General features: G+C 35.6%; 1 protein-coding gene and 1 pseudogene across 4 annotated transcripts in view; both read right to left on the bottom strand.

Annotated features, from left to right (window-relative positions):
* RSF1 (remodeling and spacing factor 1) overlaps positions 1-24,256 on the bottom strand; it is a 148,931-nt gene that overhangs the window by 42,590 nt on the left and 82,085 nt on the right. For all 3 annotated transcript variants that reach the window (XM_010820856.4, XM_005226727.5, XM_002699063.6), the window contains exons 3-5: positions 23,740-23,832; positions 22,622-22,827; positions 10,557-10,711 (exon numbers count right to left, since the gene is read on the bottom strand). In XM_010820856.4, coding sequence (XP_010819158.1) covers positions 10,557-10,711; positions 22,622-22,827; positions 23,740-23,832 — 454 coding nt within the window. The remainder of the gene's footprint in view (positions 1-10,556; positions 10,712-22,621; positions 22,828-23,739; positions 23,833-24,256) is intronic.
* LOC104976232 (ubiquitin-conjugating enzyme E2 N-like) lies at positions 2,674-10,550 on the bottom strand (annotated as a pseudogene). Its single transcript, XR_009493442.1, has one exon. The product of XR_009493442.1 is annotated as a ubiquitin-conjugating enzyme E2 N-like (transcript).

The following is a 24,256-nucleotide window of genomic DNA, read 5'->3' as shown; positions in this document are numbered from 1 at the left end:
GATGCCATCCAGCCATCTCATCCTCTGTCGTCCCCTTCTCCTCCTGCCCCCAATCCCTCCCAGCATCAGAGTCCTTTCCAATGAGTCAACTCTTTGCATGAGGTTGCCGAAGTACTGGAGTTTCAGTTTCAGCATCATTCCTTCCAAAGAACACCCAGGGCTGATCTCCTTTAGAATGGGCTGGTTGGATCTCCTTGCAGTCCAAGGGACTCTCAAGAGTCTTCTCCAACACCACAGTTCAAAAGCATCAATTCTTCAGTGCTTAGCTTTCTTCACAGTCCAACTCTCACATTCATACATGACCACTGGAAAAACCATAGCCTTGACCAGACGGACCTTTGTTGGCAAAGTAATGTCTCTGCTTTTCAATATGCTATCCAGGTTGGTCATAACTTTCCTTCCAAGGAGTAAGCATCTTTTAATTTCAAGGCTGTAATCACCATCTGCAGTGATTTTGGAGCCCAGAAAAATAAAGTCTGACACTGTTTCCCCATCTATTTCCCATGAAGTGATGGGACCGGATGCCATGATCTTCATTTTCTGAATGTTGAGCTTTAAGCCAACTTTTTCTCTCTCCTCTTTCACTTTCATCAAGAGGCTTTTTAGTTCCTCTTTACTTTGTGCCATAAGGGTGGTGTCATCTGCATATCTGAGATGATTGATATTTCTCCTGGCAATCTTGATTCCAGCTTGTGCTTCTTCCAGCACAGCGTTTCTCATGATGTACTCTGCATATAAGTTAAATAAGCAGGGTGACAATATACAGCCTTGATGTACTCCTTTTCCTATTTGGAGCCAGTCTTGTTCTATGTCCAGTTCTAACTGTTGCTTCCTGACCTGCATATAGGTTTCTGAAGAGGCAGGTCAGGTGGTCTGGTATGCCCATCTCTTTCAGAATTTTCCACAGTTTATTGTGATCCACACAGTCAAAGGCTTTCGTATAGTCAATAAAGCAGGAATAGATGTTTTTCTGGAACTCTCTTGCTTTTTCCATGATTCAGCGGATGTTCGCATTTCGATCTCTGGTTCCTCTGCCTTTTCTAAAACCAGCTTGAGCATCTGGAAGTTCACGGTTCACGTATTGCTGAAGCCTGACTTGGAGAATTTTAGCATTACTTTACTAGCATGTGAGATGTGTGCAATTGTGCAGTAGTTTGAGCATTCTTTGGTATTGCCTTTCTTTGGGATTGGAATTACTCTAGGAGGTGGATCCAAATAAATAATGCTGTGATTTATGTCAAAAAGTGTCCTGCCTATTTTTTTTCCCCTACGAGTTCTATATTACCTGGTCTTACATTTAGGTCTTTAATCCATTTTGATATTATTTTCCTGTATGGTGTTAAGGAGTGTTGTAATTTCATTCTTTTTCACATAGGTGTTCAGTTTTTCCAGCTCTACTCGTTGAAGACACTGTCTTTTCACCATTGTCTATTCTCGCCTCCTTTTTTGTAGATTAATTGGCCACAGGTGCGTGGGCTTATTTCTGGGTTTTCTATCCTTTCCCTCTGATCTATATTTCTGTTTTTGTGCCAGGACCACACTACTTTTCTGACTGCAGCTTTATAGGATAGTCTGACATCAGGGAGCCTGATACCCCCAGATCCATTAGGCAAAGACTGCTTTGTCTACTTGAGGTCTTTTATGTTTCCAGACAAATTTTAAAAAAATTTTTGTTCTAGGTGTTACAAATGCCATTGGTAATTTGACAGCGAGATTGCCTTGGGCAGTAGAGTTATTTTGGGTAGTATAGTCATTTTGACAATATCAATTCTTCCAGTCCAAGAACACAGTGTAATATATCCTTCCATCTGTTTTGTATCATCTTTGATTACTGTCATAAGTGTCTTATAGTTTTCAGTTTTTGCCTTCTTAGGTAGATTTATTTCTACCTAAGATATAAAGCATTTTCTTTTTTATCCAATGGTAAAGGAGATTCTTTCCTTCATTTCTCTTTCTGATCTGGTTAGTGTACAGAAATGCAACAGATTTCTGTGTATTCACTAATGAGCTGCAGTAGTTTCCTGGGCTCAAAATATTGAAATTATCATTTGATATATTACTACTATGCATCAAATGGACAAATAAGAGCTGTCCTCACAGTTCTGTGTCAGTCACTCAGTCATGTCTGACTCTTTGTGACCCCATGGACTGTAGCCTGCCAGGCTCCTCTGTCCATGGAATTCTCCAGGCAAGAATTCTGGAGTGGGTTGCTCTGCCCTTCTCCAGGGGATCTTCCTGATCCAGAGATCAAACCCAGGTCTCCTGCATTGCAGGCATATTCTTTACTGTCTGAGCCACCAGGGAACTATCATTTTATTCCATGTTAAAGGGATACAAATTGGTGCCAATCCTTCTGTAACTTATTTAAAAATTACATGGTAGATATCTGACAAAGGCATCAAGAAATTTTTTTAATTAAGTATAACAAAATAAAGCCAGAGAAAACAAATGAACCATTTAATAAATTATTAGAAGGCAAACAACAAATAGAACCCTGTTAGCATCCCAAGAGGCACACACAAGCCTTTGCCCAATAGTAATACCCTAACAATTATAACTATTACCCCATTTTACATTATATTAATCACTTCCTTATTTTGATTTATAGTTTAGTTTTACCTGTTTATTATTTTCTTTTTTAGGTCTCTTTAATCTACTCTTGCTCTTCCATCCTTTTTTTTTTTTTTTTCAATTTATTTGAGTCAGCAAATCCAGCAATGTGATGGTGATGCAAATCTGTAATACCTGGACTTTACTGAGTGCATTCCCATATGCCTTTGTTCTTTTTCTCCTGTAAATCACCACTTTAATCTACAGCCTTCAGCAGATTCACGTTTACCACAGAATACCACATAATTTCTGTGGTAAAAGTACTTTGGTGGTGGTATGTTCTTTATCAAGAGGCATTACTGTTTAATCATCCTTTTGTGTTGTTAAAGAGATGTTACTGCTCAATAAATAAAACCTTTCCTTATTAGGGAATGCAAAATGATGATATTCCCATTCTGTCAATCTTTCATCAATAATTATAAATTATATAAAAATAAGCTTTGCTAATGTATTGTTTTGTTTTACAGTGGTATAGTTCATACTGAAAAATAGCAGGATGAAAGCTCAATTCTTTCTGCTTAACAGTTTTCAAATTAATAATTTGGTCCCCACTGGTATCTTTCAAATTTTTCTATTAGTATCATGGTGGAATTTGTATCAAGATTTAAGACTTATTCAATGGGGCTTCCCTGGTGGCTCAGTGATAATGAGTCCCTTTGCCTGCCACTGTAGGAGGCACAGGTTCGACCCCTGGTTGGAAGATCCCATATACTGCAGAGCAACTAAGCCTGTGCATCACAACTATTGAGCCCATGCTCTGCAACAAGAGAAGCCACCACAATGAAAAGCCTGTGCACTGCAACTAGAGAGTAGCCCCCTACTCTCTCCAAGTAAAGAATGCCCATGCAGCAACAAAGACCCAGGACAGGCAAAAATAAATCAAGTTATGTGTGTGTGTGTGTGTGTGTGTGTGTGTGTATATATAAAAGATATATTCTTCAATGTGTTTTAATCCACTACAGCTATTATCCTTATGATGCTTGTCCCATCTTAGACAGTAGAAACCTCTTTAAGTTGACTCTTGAGGTTTTTCTGGTGTGATTTTGATGAGTCTTTACTACTTGGAATGACAGGATGTTTCTTGGCTCACGATACCCCAGAACTGGAATAAGCCACTTTTCCAAGAAGCCTTGATTTACTTTAATGGGAAATTGTACTTCAAGACCACAATCTGGGTGCTAAGGATGCTCACCGCTACTGGGTTGGCCATTGTTTCTAGGTCTTTTCAATAGACAGAGCTAGAAAATAATAAAAATAATCCTTGAGTTTCATAACAACATTTCCTTAACTTTCTGTCTTACATCTTATTTCTTTTTCCCACACTGAGAATCTTGGTTTTCAAGAATATCACAAATGATACAATTAGAATATCAATTACATTTCACACATATTATGCAACTTTTCAGAATAATGCCACCACCACACCAAAGTAATTTAATGGAAAGTCCACAAGTTTTTGTATGTTCTCTTCCCATTTTTTCTCCATTTATTTTGTCTTATAGCTCCACTGTTAAAACACAAAGTTATTAAAGACTATATGTTCTTTGCTCTATCTGTCATTTAGATTTAGTTACATGTAGTGAAGTGAAAGTTGCTCAGTGGTGTCCAACTCTTTGTGACCCCATGGACTATACAGTCCATGGAATTCTCTAGGCCAGAATACTGGAGTGAGTAGCCGTTCTCTTCTCCAGGGGATCTTTCCAAGCTACCAAATTAATGCTCACCCAACATTCTTTTTCAAATCTTTATTATGAAATAGTTTTAGACATACAGATATCTTACAAAAATAGTTCAAGGACACCATCACCTTGTTTCCCATAAGTTAACAACTTGTGCCCTCATAGCACAGTTCTCAAAACCAGGAAATTAACATTAGTAAAACACTATTAAACAGATTTGATTAAATTTCACCAGATCCCCCCATCCCCTGCCAGGTCCATTCTGTTTTGAGGATACATGTCTCATTTTGTTCTTGGATTTCTTTCAGTTCAGTTCAGTCGCTCAGTCATGTCTGACTCTTTGTGATCCCATGAAGTGCAGCACGCCAGGCCTCCCTGTCCATCACCATTTCCCGGAGTTCACTCAGACTCATGTCCATCGAGTCAGTGATGCCATCCAGCCATCTCATCCTCTGTCGTCCCCTTCTTCTCCTGCCCCCAATCCCTCCCAGCATCAGAGTCTTTTCCAATGAGTCAACTTTTCGCATGATGTGGCCAAAGTATTGGAGTTTCAGCTTTAGCATCATTCCCTCCAAAGAAATCCCAGGGCTGATCTCCTTCAGAATGGACTGGTTGGATTTCCTTGCAGTCCAAGGGACTTGAAAGAGTCTTCTCCAACCACAGTTCAAAAATTTCTATTTCTCTCATTCATTCCACACTGCAGGAAAGTGTAGTCCCTGCCATGTAGAAGGAATTGATATTCACCTGCAGAGAAAAGTGATCCCTTCTCCATGTATTTATTTACTCAATCATGAACTTACAGAAATGCAAAGTCATAGATTTAAAATCTATCGCTGCATAAATCTGTGGCTAAAACAGTTCTGCTTTCACCACTCCTTTCAGTCGGCACTGGGTCCTCCTGAGCCCAGATTATTTTCTGAGTATATCCTTAATTTCTAGCATTCCAAAATATTCTAGCTTATCTTGCATTTTTCTTGCCCATCCCCTAAAGCAATTGTCTCTGTGGGGCACTAGTTCCTTTTAGTAGAAAATGATATTTTGAAATGAAAATCTAGAGGCTAAGAGTGCTCACTGTTACTGGGTTATCACTGTTCTCAGATTCCTCTCATGAACAGAGGTAGGAAATATATGTGTGTGTGTATATATATATATATATATATATATATGTTAAGCCATACAAATGAATGTATTTATATTTATTACCATATTACCCACCACTGAGGTTTTGTTAGTCTTTTTGGCTATCTGAAGCTCATTCACTAGAAGATTCCTATAAAAAGACTCATAGAAAATAGATCTTAGATATTGATAGCAGTTTACATGCAGTCTCTATCTAGAAGTCATTTTGGCTAGACATAAAATCCCTGGTTCACATTTTTTCCCTTATATGTTATGGTATTTTCTTTTGGCATAAGGCATTGCTTTCAAATATAGCGATGGCAGTCTGATATTCTTTTCTCTAAAAGTTACCTGGTCTTTCTGTCAAGATGGCCAAAGTACTTTCTTCAAAGCCGAAGGGTTTTACTAGAATATGTCTTCATGCTGGTTTTTCTGGGTTGATTTTCCAAGGTCTTTAGTGTCTTTAAAACATGCAGTCTTACATTCTTTTTTTTATTTCAAGAAGTTATGGGAGGGGACATGGGTAAACCTATGGTTGATTCACAGCAGTCTGATATTGATGTCTGGTAGAAACAATGTATTTGGTAGAAATCAAAGCAATACTGTAAATCAATTAACTTTCAATTAAAAATAAAGAAATTAAAAAAAGAAGTTATGTTAAGCATAGTCTTTAGAATTTCTGTCTGTTTCCTTGCTTTGGTTTCCTTTTTTATGGACCTCTGTAGGATTTTTATTACGTATCTTCAACTCTTTATCTCTTTTTCTCCAATCTTCATCGACTTGCTTTTATTTTTAAAAACACACAACATCCCATCTGCTGTTTTTTTTTTTTTTTCAGAATAACAAAAAATATTGTACTAAAACCTAAGATTTACAGAAATTTTCAGATAAGCCATACAAAATGGTCACGAGCTTTTTCTTGAAGGGAAGATTCTACACCCGACAGCAAAGTCACAATTTTATTAGTGAGGGCTGTGATGTCTGTTTAATGTCTGTTTGGTTCAAACAATCAAGCTTGTCCATCTACAGCATCTAAATAAAGTTAGACTTGGCTAGAGAGCATATTCTAAAGAAATGGTTAATAGGATTGAAGTAAGCCAGAAAGAAAAACACCAATACAGTATACTAACACATATATATGGAATTTAGAAAGATGGTAACAATAACCCTGTATATGAGACAGCAAAAGAGACAATGATGTATAGAACAGTCTTATGGACTCTGTGGGAGAGGGAGAGGGTGGGAAGATTTGGGAGAATGGCATTGAAACATGTATACTATCATGTATGAGGCGAGTTGCCAGTCCAGGTTCGATGTGCGATGCTGGACGCTTGGGGCTGGTGCGCTGGGAAGACCCAGGGGGATGGTGTGGGGAGGGGGGAGGGAGGGGGGTGCGGGGTGGGGGGCACGTGTGTACCTGTGGTGGATTCATTTCAATGTTTGGCAGAGCCAATACAATGTTGTGGAGTTTAAAAATAAAATAAAATGAAAAAAAAAAAAAAAAGAAATGGTTAGCTGCTTTTAACCAATGCACTTAGATCACCATAAAAAAGGGAAAAGGAGCCCATAAAATTAAAATAAAACTACCTCCCCCCACCCCTCCACCTCCAAAACAAACTAAAATAAAATGCAAAAAACACCCACACCCCTGCAGCTAACCTTGACAACTACCTTCATTCACAGTGCTTTATACTTAAACCATGATGGGGAAATGAATAACAGCAGAGAGAGGCCACCGCTTTTAAATGTTTTGCAACAATCCAGACAATACTTCTGGCCTCTGCTCATGCTTTACAACAGTGAATCAGGACAAGATATAGATTTGCTAATGTGCATTTAATCACCAAAGATTTGAAGATGCCTGGGTTTTCATTCTGTAGTTTCTAAGACTGTGTCCATTAAATGCAAACAAAAAAGGAAGAAGTCTTGGCAGAACAGAAGTGATACACACTTGACAATCGAATCAATTTAAATTATTATTCATGGCATATAGCCTGGTCCATGCTCTAGCTGTTTCTAGGGCTTGGGCTTCGTTGGTCTTCCACTGCTCTGCTACATCATTTGCTAATGGATCATCTGGAATGGGAGCACTTAACAAAGCCTAGATCGATAGCAGAACTGTGCAAATCTGCAGTGACGGGGACCACTTATCTTTCAAAATATCTAAACATATTCTTCCCAACTTGTCTACATTAGGATGATAAATTTTGGTCATGAAATGTACTTTAAGGGCTGCCATTGGGTATTCTGGAAGGAATAGTTCAAGCTTAAAAACTCCTCCCTCAAAGGGGGAATCCTGAGGGCTGGCAATGACCACATGAAAATAACGGGCGTTGCTCTCATCTGGTTTTGCTTTAACGCCGGGAACTGGTTCTGCCAGCAAACGCTGGGTTTCCTTAATAATCCTGTGGGGCAGCCCGGCCATCTTGTCAGATCCTAAGTTCGGCCTCTGGTCTGGTATCCAGCTCTACTCCCCTCACGCATGGGTCATCTGCTGTTTTTTAAGGGCACTAATTCTTGTGTTTGTTGACTCAGATATTATTTACAGATTTTTTTTTTTAAATCGTTAACTCTGCCACCTATTCATTTAGAGTTTTCATATGTTTAGTAAGAACGTCTTTTGGTTAAGTTTTCATTTCTGCAGTGATGTTAATATGCTTCTTATTTTCTTTCATTATTATAATTCTATGGGATTTGGTCCTGATCTTTTTTAGTTACTCATTTTTATGTCAAGTAGATAGTTTTCCTAATTTTACTGCTATCAAGCTCTGCATTTTTCATATTAAAAATTAAAGTGATTTACTTTATGAGATTATATAACTCTAGACCTCTCCTATACTTTCATTTGAATCTTTTTTCTTTTCTTTTTTTAAACTTGTCTCTACTGTCCCTGTTCTATTTAATTTAGATCCTATTCCCAGCAGACTGCAGGAAGCTCTGTGTGGACTTTAGTTCTGGAAGGGATCTTCGGCTGGAGATCCCTTGAGAAGTCATAACACCCAGAGTACCCAAGTTCTGTTAAGATCTTAGTTTCAGATACTACAGTAATGCTATCAATATGTTCCTATTATAGGGGAATCTGTAGACAGTCAAAAACCATGCCATTGACACTTTCCAAAAATTATGAATGACAACTTAAATTTTCATCTGCTGATTCTAGTCATAACAAATTTAATCAGAAAAGAAAATTTTAACAGTTTCTCTAACCACGAAAGGGTTTTCTTTTCTTCTTCCTTTCCTCTTTGCTTTCTAAAGGAGGTGATCATTTCACAACAAATACAAATGTCAAATCATCATGTTGTATGCCTGAAATGAATCTAAAGTTGTACGTCAATTATACTTCAATTTTAAAAAACCTGAAAATTCAAAAGTGGGTTTAGACTACTTTAAAAATTATTAAGTTTTACTGATATAGGTCACAAACTGAATTTTAGGATATAGAAAAGAATTTGCCAAATGAGAAATACAGCTCATGATTAAAACCACCAAAGATATTTGAAATCATATAATCACTAATAAAAGGAGAATAATCAGGATTTTTGCTAAAAGAAATATTGGTATGTACAAACATTATACCCTACATTAAAAGGCAAAATTACTTGGTTTTACGCAATGCTTGCAGCTAGGGGATGAATGATTAGTTTCCTCAAAGCAGCAAACAAGGTAAGAACATACTATTTTCAGGTTCTAATCGAAACAGTAAAGGAAAACTAAAAGTAGAGGAAGAAAGGACAATAAAGAGAGCAAATTCTGTACCCTGTCATTAAAAGGCACATTATCAAGAAAAAGTATTAACCAAACGATGTTAGATAAAACTTCAACTGGTTTCTCTGCTTCTAGAAAAGTTAGGATTTGCTTCTGATCTTCTGAAAAGGTTAGGATTTGATCTGCTCAGTTAACCATATTAAAAAAGTCAATCAGGAAATCAAGCTTAATAACTATCATAGTTATTAATAATTATCATAGACTTAAGAATTTGCTAAGGGTGACCCAAAACAAAAAAAGAAAACCAATCCACACCACACACACACAAAATCTATTTAAAAATTGGCTTACTTAAAAAAGGACTTAAATATTTCCCAAACAACACATACTAATAAGAACATGAAAAAGTCTTCAACATCATTGGTCATTTTGAAAATGCAAATCAAAACCCATAAATACCACTTCACATCATTAGAATGTCTATTATTTAAAAAAAAATAACAAGTGATTTGTAGGATGTGAAAAAATTGGAACCCTTATGCAGAACTGATAGGAATGTAAAATGGTGCAGCAGTTGTAGAAAACGATATGGCAAATCCTCAAAAAATTAAAAACAGAACTATCATCTGATCCAAAAATTCTACTCCAGGGATATACCCAAAAGAAGTACAAGCAGATATTTGTACATCGACTTTCATAGCAACATTATTTATAAAAGACAAAGGTAGAAGAAACCTTAGTGTCCAGTGACAGATGAATAGATAAAATGTGGTAGACACACACAAGAGAATATCAGCATTAAAAAAGAAAAATTCTGATACATGCTACAATATGGAGGAATACTGAAGACATTAAGCTCAGTGAAATAAGGCAATTACAAACGGACAAATATTGCATGATTTCTCTGAAGTGAGGTTCCTAGAGTTAGTCAAATTCATAGTCAGAAAGTAGAATGATGGATGCCTGTGGCTAAGGGGAGGGGGAAAAGGGTAATTAGTGTTTAATGGGTACAGAGTTTCAGTTGGAGGATATAAGTCTGGAGATGAATGGAGGTGACAGATGCACAATACAAATGAACTTGATGCCACAGAACTGTACACTTAAAAATGGTTAAAATGATAAAATTTTATGTTATGTGTATTTTACCACAATAATTTTTTAAAAGTTCACTAATATTCTCTGTATTCTTAAATTAGTAAAAGATAGCATGTTTTGATGACTGGAACACTTTTATGTAAATTTTTTAAATGTTCAGTATAAAAGACCAAAGTACTCAATAGTTTTTTGCCTCTTTTTCATTAAATGATAGAAAAATCTATTTCCTTTAACAGGAAGAGTTAAAACTCTTCAAACTGAGGGAAATTCAACTGATGTAGGTGGGAAGAAGAGTGGAAAAGAGAAGAAATTACAAAACAAAGAAAAACAAAACACACAAAAAAAAACCTTGTTTAGTTGTTTCTTCCTCCTTTTTAGTCTCCTCTTCTTCTAAGCTGGGACTTTCCCGGGAAGAGCTGTCCTGTTGGCTAGAGTTCTTCAATAGTACAGGATCAATTTGTGCTTTCAGGAGTGCAAGTGTCTCAGCCAACTCGTTTCGATTTCTAAAAAAAAATGGAAAAACAGAAGGCAGCATAAAAATCTTTCTCCTGTTCTAAGCGTTGTGGTTGCCAAGAAGAGTGGGGAAAAATGGGAGTTTGGGATTAGCAGATGCAGACTAATTTATAAAGGATGGATAAACAACAAACTCCTACTACGTAGCCCAGGACCTATATTTAATATCCTATGATAAAGCATAATAGAACAGAATATGAATATAAGAATATTCATATGGATAACTGAGTTACCTTGCTGTACAGAAGAAATTAACACAACACTGTAAATCAACTATACTTCAATAATTTTTTTAAAAATCTTTCTTCAGTTCTAAAATGATTTCAGAATAACACCTATTAGAAATTAACATTTAAAAAAGAAAAACATATTAAGAGCATCCAAAACACTAGTACAGCTAACCCTAATTAACCTTACATTTTAAAATTAAGTATTAGGAATGAATGCATATTAAAATAAACTGTTCACCAAAGAGGAATCTTAGACTATGTTTTTATTAGAATGGCAATTCAAATCTTTTTGGTTAAAAAGAACAGTATGAACAAAATTAAACAAAAACCAAAGTTTGATAATTTTTTTAAATATGATGCAATCTCTCAGGAGTACAAAATCAAAGTAAATTCAATTTGAATAAAAATATGAGAAAATCCCAAATAAATAAGATACCAATCTACAAATTATCTATTTTTACTACCAATCCAGAGGTATATACAATATGGTCAATTTTAATGCTACATACAATTAACGATAAAACAATAATTTAATCATAAATAATTATTTATAATAATAATTTAATTTTTTTCTTGCTCAGAAAAACAGTGTGTAACAGCAGAAATAAAAAGGAAATCTTGGACTAAGAGTTGGGAAATATAGTTCTAGATCTGCCACTAAGTTAATTAATCAGCACCATGATCTCCCCATCTGTGTCATCAAAGGACTGTGCATGCACCTCAATTCTATGTAGTTAGTATCAAGATGAAATTATTTGTTCTATCTGTCATGCCACATATGTCCTCTATCCTCTGTTTTCACCTCCATTTCCAATTCCGCCGCCTTTCTAGCTAAACACTACTGCTTCAAAGTGGGGACTGTCTGATGAAGTAGGCTCTAAAAAATACTTAATGAATAAACAGAATCCCTGTTCCTAAACCAAATGGCTATGTACCCCTAGACAGGTCATATATCTTCATCAGACCTGAGTTTCCTTATCCATATAAGACTGGATTCTCTTAAGTATTATTAAATTCGTTTCCAAAGAAAGTAAAAAATTGCCAGTGACAGACATCTTTCAGAAATTAAAAGGACAATCATTTTGCCATTGTCTATGAGAAAGAACACACAGGGTTACACACATTATAAATATTGTGCATGGGAATGACTATGTTTATACACAGTATAACTATCACATTAGCATACACAATAAAATTAACAGTTTTAATTATCTAATAGTAGTAGGTCACATCAGATGCTGTTTCAAGATTGTGTGAAACTATACTCACTTTACAAAAAACAAAAATAGTTTCTATTTTTGAACTTCATTAGCCCAACCTGCTTCTAACCTAAGCCTCTATCCACTTAATGTTATTACCATCATATTTCAATGAGAATTTCAAATGTATAAGTGCCCCAATCCATTTGTTATTTTCTGAGGTCATGCTGGAAACTGAAAAATATATTTAAGTATTTCACTACACCTTCTTTTAAAAGCTTTGAACATTAGAAGCATGCCAATACTTGCTAGAAAATCCATGTCAATTACTTCCAGTACTCTAAGCAACAAAAAAATTTGCCGAAAAGTTGATTAAAGAACTCTCCTAAAGGCTTTTAACCTGTCTATTACATTAAAATGCAAACCTAATAAAGCCATTATCTTATAAAAACAGAAAACTACCCATCTGGATTTCTCCTGTTTCAATCTTATAATTAGATTTAGTATGTTAAATAATTTTTAAAAGCCCTAAATTGGAATGGAGGAAATTTTAATATATATAGATTAAAATTATATCCAATTTCTTACCACTTTTTACAGAACGTTTTATTTTTAACGTAATTTTAAAGTGTTACCTTCCATTTATAGTTATTACATAATACTGGTTTTACTCTCCATGTTTTACAACACATTTTGAGCCTGTCTTACACCCAATAGTTTGTACCTCCCCCTACCACTGGTAACCACTAGTCTGCTCTCCACATCTGCTAGTCTGCCTCTTTTTTGCTTTATTCACTAGTCTGTTGTATTTTTTAGATTCCACATATAAGTGGTAACATTAAGTATTTGTCCTTTCTCTGACTTCACTTTGCATAATGCCCGTCATGTCCACCCATGTTGCTGCAAATGGAAAAGTTCCCTTCTTTTTATGGCTGAGTAGTATTCCATTGTGTATACCCCAACGGATATTTATGTATATTTATTTTGTGTGCTGCAACTTTTCTAAATTCACTGTTGTACTCTCTGGTAGCATTTTTAGGATTTTTCTATGAATACCATCACATAATTTGCAAACAGTGGCAGTTTAATTTGTTCGCTGTCAATCTGGATTCTTTTTCCTCTCTGATTGCTGGGTAAGGATTTCCAAAACTGAGTTGAATAAAAGTGGCGAGAGTGGTCATTGTTGTCTTGTTCTTGATCTTAGAGGAAATGCTTTCAGCTTTTCTCCAGTAAGTACGATGCTAGCTGTGAGTTTGTCACGTATGGCCTTTATGATGTTAAGATGTTCCTTCTATGTCCACTTGCTAGAGTTTTTATCATAAATGGACATTGAATTTTATCAAAAGCATTCTGCATCTATTAAGATGATCATGTGGCTTTTATTCTTTAATTTGTTAATGTGGTTCATGTATCATGTTGGTTGACTGATTTACATATACTGAAGAACACTTGCATCCCTGGGATAAATCCCAGTTGATCATGGGGTAGGATCCTCATAATGTTTATTTGCTTGTTTGTTTTGACTGTGCCATGAAGCATATCAGACCTTAATTCCTTGACCAGAGATTGAACCCATGCTCCCTGCAGTAGAGGTGTGGAGTCTTAACCACTGGTGGTTAAGACTTTTGTTGCACTCAGTTTGCTAGTATTTTGTTGAGGATTTCTCAATGTTCATCATTGATACTGGCCTGTGATACTGGCCTTTTTTTATAATATCTGTGTCTGGTTTTTGTATCAGGATGATATTGGCCTCTCAGAATGAGTTTGGAAATGTTCCTTCCCTGCAATTTTTTTTGCAATAGTTTCGGAAGCATAGATGTTAACATCGCTCTGTTTGGTGGAATGCATAACTGGCTCACTTTGCTGTATAGAAGAAACTAACACAACATTATAAAACTATACTCCATTAAAAATTGATTATAACAGAACAAACAAACAAAAAATGGTTTGGTAAAATTTACATGTGAAGCCATCCAGTGGTCCTCTACAGGACCTTATAAAGGAGTCTGTGGATTCTAACCATTCAGTTGTTTTGCCCTCTCCCTCTCCATTGCTTTATTTTCTTTAAAACATTTCTTCACTCAGACATATTAAATCATGCTCTCTTATGATCTCAGGTGTTTACACTTCTGTTCTCTTCAGTCCAAAGTGTGTTGGAAGCTCAAGTTTGGGCAGACTGACTGATTTTGACAGATTCTAAACTATCTGTACCTACAGTTAACCTAGACTTGAGTGAAATGAAACGTTCACTCTAATTATTATAATACGGAATATGAGTTTTCTTAAGGGATGTTCAGAATTAGAATTGGCAGGGATAAACAAAAGCAACTGTTCAGAAGCAACTGATCTGGTAGCAAAATTCAATAAAAAAAAAAAAAAAAAAAAACAGACAAAAAAACAAAACCAAGCACAGGCATCATCTTCTGGCAAACATGGGTTAGATATCTTGATCCTCCATAGCACACTGGAGTAATCTCCATCACAGATCACATTTACGACACTACATTATCATTTCCTATTTCCCTGTATCTTTCTCCAACAATATGGAAAGCTTAGGAACGGCATTAAGTCTTTTCCCTTTCAGAGGCCAGGACAGTGACAAAGCAAGTTTTTAGCAGATGTCTGTAATACATGATTCCACTATTCACCAATAATATTCCACTTTTCTCATATAATTTCGTATCACTGAGCAGATAAAAAGGAAAAAAACTGAGTACAACAGTATCTAAGGGGGTCAAGAAACCGAAAGAAGGTATTAATGAGTAATATTAACAGGAGTATATTAATAACAGAAGTTAACATTAGTAAGTGATTACTATGTTCCAGGCACTACTCCAAAATCATGACATGAATTAGTTCATGTAATTCTAATATAATCTGATTAAATAAGTACTATTATTACCCCCATTTTTTAGACTAAGAAAGTGAGAACATGCAGAAAGATACAATGATCTGCCTATGATCAGAGTTAATTAATATATATTAAAGGCAGAACTGAATTATAGAAAGTCTGACTTCAGAGACCATATTTTCAAACTCTGTGCTATATTAGTCACAGAAATTCCTTGACAGATTTCCTAATTATGTGTACATGAAAACTGTACACTATTTAGCAAACAGCATTTTGAAAATGATTATGAAATAATTATTAGTATTTAAAATATTTTTGAGGTATAATTTATATCCTTTGAAATGAACAGATCTTAGGTGTTCAGCAAATCGGTTCTGACAAATGCATACACCTGTGTAATCCATAGCTCGATCGAGAAAAGGAATATTACTATCACCCCCAAACCCCTCCTGCCCTGTCCTACTCAATTCCTCTGCTCCAGCAAAAGCAAAATGGAATCAGTTTCAAACACTGTAAGCATACATCAGTTAATTCCAGAACTTAATAAAATGGTATGTACTTTTTGATTTCTCACACATGATAATTCCTTAGGAACAAAGCCACAAAACTGCATGCATTATAGGTCATTTCTTTTTATTGCTAAGTAATAATCCAAATATGAGGACTATTATGAACAAAGATGCTATGAACATTATTACACAAGGTCTTTCAAAACATCATATAGTTGAAATCATACAGTTAATTTCAGATTGCCTTCTCTTATTCAGTTCAGTTCAGTTGCTCAGTCGTGTCCGACTCTTTGTGACCCCATGAATCACAGCAAGCCAGGCCTCCCTGTCCATCACCAACTCCCAGAGTTCACTGAAACTCATGTCCATTGAGTCGGTGATGCCACCCAGCCATCTCACCCTCTGTCATCCCCTTTTCCTCCTGCCCCCAATCCCTCCCAGCATCAGAGTCTTTTCCAATGAGCCAACTCTTCGCATGACGTGGCCAAAGTCCTGGAGTTTCAGCTTTAGCATCATTCCTTCCAAAGAACACCCAGGGCTGATCTCCTTTAGAATGGACAGGTTGGATCTCCTTGCAGTCCAAGGGACTCTTAAGAGTCTTCTCCAACACCACAGTTCAAAAGCATCAGTTCTTCTCTTATTAACACGATTTAAATTTCCTCTATCTTTTCATGGCTTGATAGCACATTTGTTTTTTAAATGACAATATTCCATTTCTGGATACACTGTAGCTTATCCATTTACCTGATGAAGAACATCTTGGCTATTCTCAGGCTTTGGCAAGTTTGAGTAAGCTGCTACAAACATTCGTGTGCAGGTTTTTGTAAGGACATAAGCTTTCAACTTCTTTGGGCAAATGCCAAAGAGCATGACTGCTGGTTCATATGATAATGTTTAATTTTGCAAAGCCACCAAACAATCTTTCTGACTGTGTCATTTTGCATTCCCATCAGCAACGAATCTAAGTTCCTATTGCTCTATATTCTCACCACCATTTGGTGTTAACAGTGTTCTCGATTTTGTTGTTGTTTAGCCCTTAAGTCACGCCCGACTCTTGCGACCTTATGGACCAGAGCCCGCCAGGCTCCTCGGTCCACGGGATTTTCCAGGCAAGCATACCGAAGTGGGCTGCCATTTCCTTCTCCAGGGGATTTTTCTGACCCAGGGAGGGAACCCACGTCTCCTTCATTGCAGGCAAATGGGAAACCTGTTCTCGATTTTAGCCACTGTAGGAGGTGTCTAGCAATACCTCACTGTTGTCTTAATTTCCATCTCCCTGATGACACTGGGCATGGTGCACCTTTTCCTGTGCTGATTTGCCATCTGTTTGATAAGGTCATTGGTCCACTCTAAATCAGGTTGTTTGTTTTCTTATTGTTGGACTTTAAAAGTTATTTGTACAGTAATTTAAATAGCAGTGCTCTATCAGATACGTCTTTTGTAAATAATTTTCTCCCATTCTGTGACTTATATTTGCATTATGTTGACATTGTCTTTCACAGAGCAGAAATTTTTAATTTTAATGAAGGCCAGCACTAAAAAGCCTCTTAATGAAAGTGAAAGAGGAGAGTGAAAAAGTTGGCTTAAAACTCAACATTCAGAAAACAAAGATCACGGCATCTGGTCCCATCACTTCATGGCAAATAGATGGGGAAACAGTGGAAACATTGGCTGACTTTATTTTTCTGGGCTCCAAAATCACTGCAGATGGTGACTGCAGCCCTGAAATTAAAAGACGCTTACTCTTTGGAAGAAAAGTTATGACCAACCTAGACAGCATATTGAAAAGCAGAAACATTACTTTGCCAACAAAGGTTCGTCTAGTCAAGGCTATGGTTTTTCCACTGGTCATGTATGGATGCGACAGTTGGACTATGAAGAAAGCTGAGCGCTGAAGAATTGATGCTTTTGAACTGTGGTATTGGAGAAGACTCTTGAGAGTCCCTTGGACTGCAAGGAGATCCAACCTGTCCATTCTAAAGGAGATCAGCCCTGGGTGTTCTTTGGAAGGAACGATGCTAAAGCTGAAACTCCAGTACTTTGGCCACCTCATGCGAAGAGTTGACTCATTGGAAAAGACTCTGATGCTGGGAGGGATTGGGGGCAGGAGGAGAAGGGGACGACAGAGGATGAGATGGCTGGATGGCATCACCGGCTCGAAGACTCTGATGCTGGGAGGGATTGGGGGCAGGAGGAGAAGGGGACGACAGAGGATGAGATGGCTGGATGGCATCACCGGCTCGATGACGTTGAGTCTGAGTGAACTCCGGGAGTTGGTGATGGATAGGGAGGCCTGGTGTGTTGCAATTCATGGGGTGGCAAAGAGTCGGACACGACTAAGCGACTGAACTAACTAAGCATCATCAATTCTTTCTTTGATGGATTACACCTTTGGCACTGTAACAAACCTGAAGTCATCTAGATTTTCTTCTATGCTTTCTTCTTGGGAGTTTTATAGTTTTGTATTTTATATGTAGGTCTGTGAATCACTGTGAGTTAATTTTTGTAAAGGTTGTAAACGTGTGTGTCTAGATTCAGCTTTTTGAATGCGGACGTCCAATTGTTCCAAGACAAATCGTAAAGACTATCTTTTCTCCACTGTATTGCTTTTGCTCCTTGGTCAAACATAAGTTGACTATATTTGTGTGCATCTAATCCAGTGGTCCCTATTCTGTCTCAGTGATCTACCTGTCTATTCTCTTGCCAATACTAGATTCTTCATTATGGTAGATTTATAGAAAGGCACAGACTCAGGTAAGGTCAGTACTTCAACTTTGTTCTTTCATAAGACTGTGTGTCATAGGTCTTTTGCCTATAAATTTGAGAGTCAATTTATTGATATCCACAAAATAACTTGCTGGAATTTTGATTGGGACTGCAGTGACTCAACAGAGTCAGATCAGACTCTACTGATATCATGACAATATTAAGTGTTCTTATATACTTGAACATGGAATAATGGAATATCTCTCCATTTATTTTTTTAATTTCTTTCATTAGCTTTTCTTTCCTCATATAGATTCGTGCATACTCTTGTTAGATTTACACCTAGGTATTTCAGCTTTAGGGGCACTGATGTAAATGGTACTGTGCTTTTAATTTCAGATAACATACATTCACTGATGGTATATATCAAAGTGATTGACCTTTGTGTATTAATTTTTTTGTCCTGCAACACTGCTACAATAATAAACTAGTTCCAGGAGATTTTTGGTTGATTCTTTCAGATTTTTTACAAAGAAGATGATGTCATTTGCAAACAACAAGTTTTATTTCTCTGTTCGCAGAGAAATGTCTTTTATTTCCTTTTTTTACTGCACTAGTTAGAACTTCCAATATGATGTTAAAAAGGAATAGAGTAGATACCCTTGCTTTGTTCCTAATCATAGTAGGAAAAACCTCAAGTTTCTCTTCATTAAATAGATGCTACATGTAGGTTTCTGGTAGCTTTTAAAACAAATAATTTAAAACACTCAACTAACAAATCTTTTAGATGATCCTTCACTTTTGTTGTAAGTCAAGTATTGGAAACCTTCCAATTTTGCATAGGATTTATTTTCTGCCTCCATAGGAAATCAGTATTTTTTTAGCAGTCACACAGGGTATTAGTTCCTGAACAGGGATTGAACCTGGGCCCACAGCAGTGTAAGTGGAGAGTCCTAACCACTGGATTTCCAGGAAATTTCCAATACATTTTTTTAATCAAGGACGTTTCTGTCTCTTCCTACATTACTAAAGACTTCTAATCATCAAACAGTGTTGACATCTATCAAATGGCTTTTCTGTTATATATTGACATGATCATGTGATATTTTCTTCTTTAGCCTGCTGATGATTTTCAAATATTGAACCAGTCTTCTATACCTGAGATAAATCTTACTTCATCATATTATACATATATATATTTTTATGCATTGTTGGATTTGATTTGCTAATATTTTTTGAAAAGTTCTGTATTTATGTTCCTTAGAGATGCTGGTCTATCATTTTTTTCTTGTAATATCTTTGCCTGGTTTTGGTAAGGCTAGCCTCATTCAATGAATTCAGAATTAACCCTCCCTTCTTCTATCTTCTGAAAAAGACTGAAACCTACAAGTTTAGAAAATGTTTTTTGATAGCATCTATCAGTCTTCCAACAATTATTTCTCTGCAATATAAAACACACAAATGTTCTCACCTCCATAAACTCCATTCTACTACCCCATAATTTTTATCCACTGATGCAGGTTGAGCCCTTGAAAGAAATACTCTTACACAAATCAACTCTTTAAATGTTTACAGATAGTTATATCTCCCTACACTTATGCTAGATCAAGTATTTTCAGTTTATTAAATCATTTTCTTTGCGGTTCCTTTCATAAAGAACTCATTCTACTATATTGATATTCTTGTCAAGAGTTTGACATCCAATTCTAAATACTATACTCCAGGAAGAATCTTCTCAGTGACAAATGGAATGATGCCCTACATTGTTTTGGATATATAATGTATTTTAGTGAGCACTAAGATCTCAATTTTGAGGAAAGAAAAGAACAATAGGGCTTCCCTAGTGGCTCAGTGGTAAAGAATCCACCTGCCAATGTAGGAGATGCGGGTTTGATCTCTGGGTCAGGAAGATTCCTTGGAAAAGGAAATGGCAACCCACTCTAATATTCTTGCCTGAGAAATTCCATGGACAGTGGAGCCCGGTGGACTACAGTCCAAGGGGTAGGAAAAGAGTGTCAGACTTAGTGAATAAACAACAAAGAATAGTAACACAATGCTTTTCACATTCAACGTTCACAAAAATGAGAGACCTGTATGGATGAAAAAGCTCAGTACATCTGTCCAAAATAGTACTAGTATGTTAAGTTAAAGTTAACTGAAATGCCATGTCACAGAACATATCAAGAATTTATCAAAACTATGATACGTCCCTAGAAAACACACATTAAATACAACTAAGAATTACTGCTTACAATATAAGGAATTCCACAGGTGCATGAAGATCATGAGAGATCCCAGAGCTGTACTATTCACCACTAGCTCCCCAACTGCTCAGCACAGTGCCTACTACACAAGCAGGCATGCAATTCAAATCTATGACTTGAAGGAAATAAAGGAACAGTAGTGTGACAATCAGTTGTTTAGAATCTGCCTTTAATTACCTGAAATGAGACTAATACACCCAAAATAGTATTAATGATCCCAAATATTACTACATATTTGGAAAAAGCTGGCTGGCAAATTTGCTCTTTTCTCTTCCTACAGATAAACATTTCTCTTATGAAGTAACTAAGTTTCAATCCTTAGGGTTAGAAGTTGTAAGCAAATGCAGTAATTTAAAAGGTTAGGAGAAGAAACAGATTTTTATGGAGCATGTACTACAGCCCTAGTATGACTTCTCTTATAGTCCTCAGAACAGCTTTACTGGGGAAGTATTATCAACTTCATTTTAGCAAAGAGTATGGACAGGGAGGCCTGGCGTGCTGCGATTCATGGGGTTGCAGAGTCAGACATGACTGAGCGACTGAACTGAACTGATAAGAGTAATTAAGCAATCTTCCTACAGATGATAAGCAGAGGACACTAGATTCACTTATTAGCTATAAAATCTATGGTCTTTCTCTTACATGGTGCATTGGGGTATTATCTACTTAAAACATTATATACTAGCAGTTGTTTAAAAGCACATATGACTGATTAATAATAATCATAATAATTTTTCTCTGTCCTAAGTTTTTCTTCCACAAAGCAGTTGTTTCAAACAACTATGCAAGTTTAATAAAGAAAACAGTAGAATGGTGGTAAAACATCATGAACAGAACCTTATTTAATGTATGTATTCACAGGGAGAGATGGTGAGTACATCTTATTTAAGGACCACATTATTTGAATTTAGTAATTTAACTATATGGAAAACCATATTATATGGTGTATATTATATTTTATATATGATGCTATTATATCATATATGATATAATATATATTATGTATGATGATATAATATCATATATAATATATAATAATATATTTCATCATAATATGATGAAAAAATGGTTAAAAAACAATCCCCCATGAGCTCATTCAAAGTTTATTCTTAGGGAATAAAAGTTCAGCTTCCATGACCCAAACAAATATCATGAATTACTAGAATTTTCTCTTCAAAATATTAATAAATGACCACTAATAAAAATCTGCTAAAATCTAAGCATAAACAAAGATGAGTTAAAGTTAAAAGAGTCTTCATAAACCACTGGAAATATATCCATTAGTTCTCCCTACTCTAGTTATAAATCCTATAATATTTTCAAAATTAATGTAAATTGTGGAAATTAATACAATAAATTCTAAATAATTTGCAAAAACAGAAAATTAGAGACATAAAGATTCTGAATAACAATCCGAGAGTCACTAATCAATTTTTTTAAAAGTTTTATTTCAAAGCTTTATATTAAATTAAATGTTTCCATTCAAATATATTTATCAACACAAACATAAGAAATCAAGATTTTTCAAGAAGGATTAGGACAGAAAAGCATAATATTCCTCAGATTTCTTCAGACCTCACTAAAGAAATGTATGCACAGGAAAAACTGAAAATGTAGTATATTTTCACATGAAAATATGTGTCACATGAATCAGACAAATTTAAGAAGAATAAATAACACCTAATAGAAACCTATATAGCTAAATAAAAATCAATTTATGTTTCTCTGGGAATTCCCTGACAATGCAGCGGTTAGGATGCTGTGCTTTCACTGCCAAGGGTTTGGGTTCAATCCCTGGTTAGGAAACTAAGATCCAAAATATATTTCTGTTTTTCTTATATTTCTCTCTAACAATGGTTTTCTCTGTGTATATTACCTATGCATCATTATTTTTTGAATTCCAGCTCCCTAAAGTACTAGGTATATGTCCTGATGTGGACCACATTGCTAAATGTTATTTATTTGACAAATAACTAAGTGCTTCCAATGGGTATTGTGCTGGGCACTAGGCCAGATCCTAGAAATTCCCAACCCCATCAACGGAAAAGAATCACCAAGCCACAGAGACTATATTCTGGTAGAGAAGAGATCAAAGTAAGAAACATGCAAATAAATGTAAAAAAATTTCCAATAAAAGATACCTCACAATGCACTTCCATGAAGAGCCATCTTGATCATCTTGTTCTTCTATGTACATTCTGACATTGTGATCTTGATCCAACTGGTACCAGTACATGAGGCCATCTTTGTCACGGCCAATTGGCTGGAGACGCATGGTATCGGCATCCTCCTCATTGATAATATTCTTGAATTTGAGATTGTCATCAAATTGACACTCACAGAGGTACTGGAAAATAGTCACAACATGATTTAAAATACCCCATAAATGTTTTTCCATCACAATAAATGTGTTATGTTCAACCATGAAACAGATTCAGGGATAAGAAGAGAAAGAGTATGTTTGTCCACCTTTTACTTTCCTCTCTCCTCTTTTGTACACTTATTTTACAATAAGCAATTTTAAAAGACAAATTTCTAATTTAACATACAATTTTAGTATTACATAAATTTATAGGTTTAACACAACCAGTGACCCCAAAATTAAATTATATTCTAAAACACTGAGTTTTTGTATTAAAGTCTCCCAAATTGGTTCATGGTATAAAATTTTCAATGACCTTCTCTTAAAGCTTTTAGATAAACTTTATTCTTGAAATGGCTGTCTATTTTTGAAAGCTTGAGACATACATAATTTTTACCAAAGGCAGTCTTACTGATAATTGCCTCTGGAGAATTTTCTTGGGGGAAAAAAAAAAAATCATACTGCCAGCACAAAAAAGTTAGTTTTAATAAAAACTATTTATTAAAATTTTTATATATGATTAGTGTATATAAGATTTCTTCCCTGAATCTTTGATTTAGTAAATCAGTGAAAGATTAACCACACTTTACCATATTTGTTAGCTATGATTTTGAAGGCTGCCAACAATGCATAAAATTAATCTAGGGTAACTGTTTGCCATTATCCCTACAGGCAGAGATCATTAAACCTAGATATAAGTGTGTATTGAAAAACAACAAAAAACAGTAATTTAAAGAAGAGTTTTATCACCAAAAAATAAATTAAAAAAAGAAAATTCTATTGTCCTTTTCCACTAACAATAAAAATGTCTACTTTCTAGTTGCTTCCCAATTCAACCAGAAGGAGTCAAAGTGATTTTTTAATTAAAATAATTTTAACAAATAATAAATTTATTACCTTTAAGAGTGCTAACTTGCATTCAACACTCATTTCAAGATAGCCTTTCTTCTCCATCTCCCACGCCCAGGTGCTATTAAACTCTTGGCATATCTGTCAAGAGAAAGTTAAGGTCTTAATACAGAAAAGCAATTTTTATTTACATTGGTAGTTTTGTTGTACAACTATGTTAACTGTTTTGTTAATACATAAAGGAAAAAGTTTATGCCAAACACAGTCCAATCCAATCACACTCTGAAATACCTACTATTTAAATATATCAAAAATGTCGACTACTACTACTGAATGATGACTGCATTCAAGATAAGCAGTGACCTCTGCAGCTGTCTCCTTCGCTCTCAAGAATTTTATGTACACTTTTGTGGCACAGTTTCCCAAATGCAAGTAATTATCTGATTCCACCTCTCCAAATAGCATAGTTCCTCCAGGACAAGGACAATAATTCATTTCTATGCGTAGACTAGAAGCAAGCTAAAAATAACATGCCAAATTGTAGACACATTTTTATTTGAGTAAC

Source organism: Bos taurus, chromosome 29, assembly GCF_002263795.3.
Source record: "Bos taurus isolate L1 Dominette 01449 registration number 42190680 breed Hereford chromosome 29, ARS-UCD2.0, whole genome shotgun sequence".
In the NCBI taxonomy this organism is placed as follows: domain Eukaryota; kingdom Metazoa; phylum Chordata; class Mammalia; order Artiodactyla; family Bovidae; genus Bos; species Bos taurus.
This window is presented reverse-complemented; position numbering and strand designations above follow the sequence as displayed.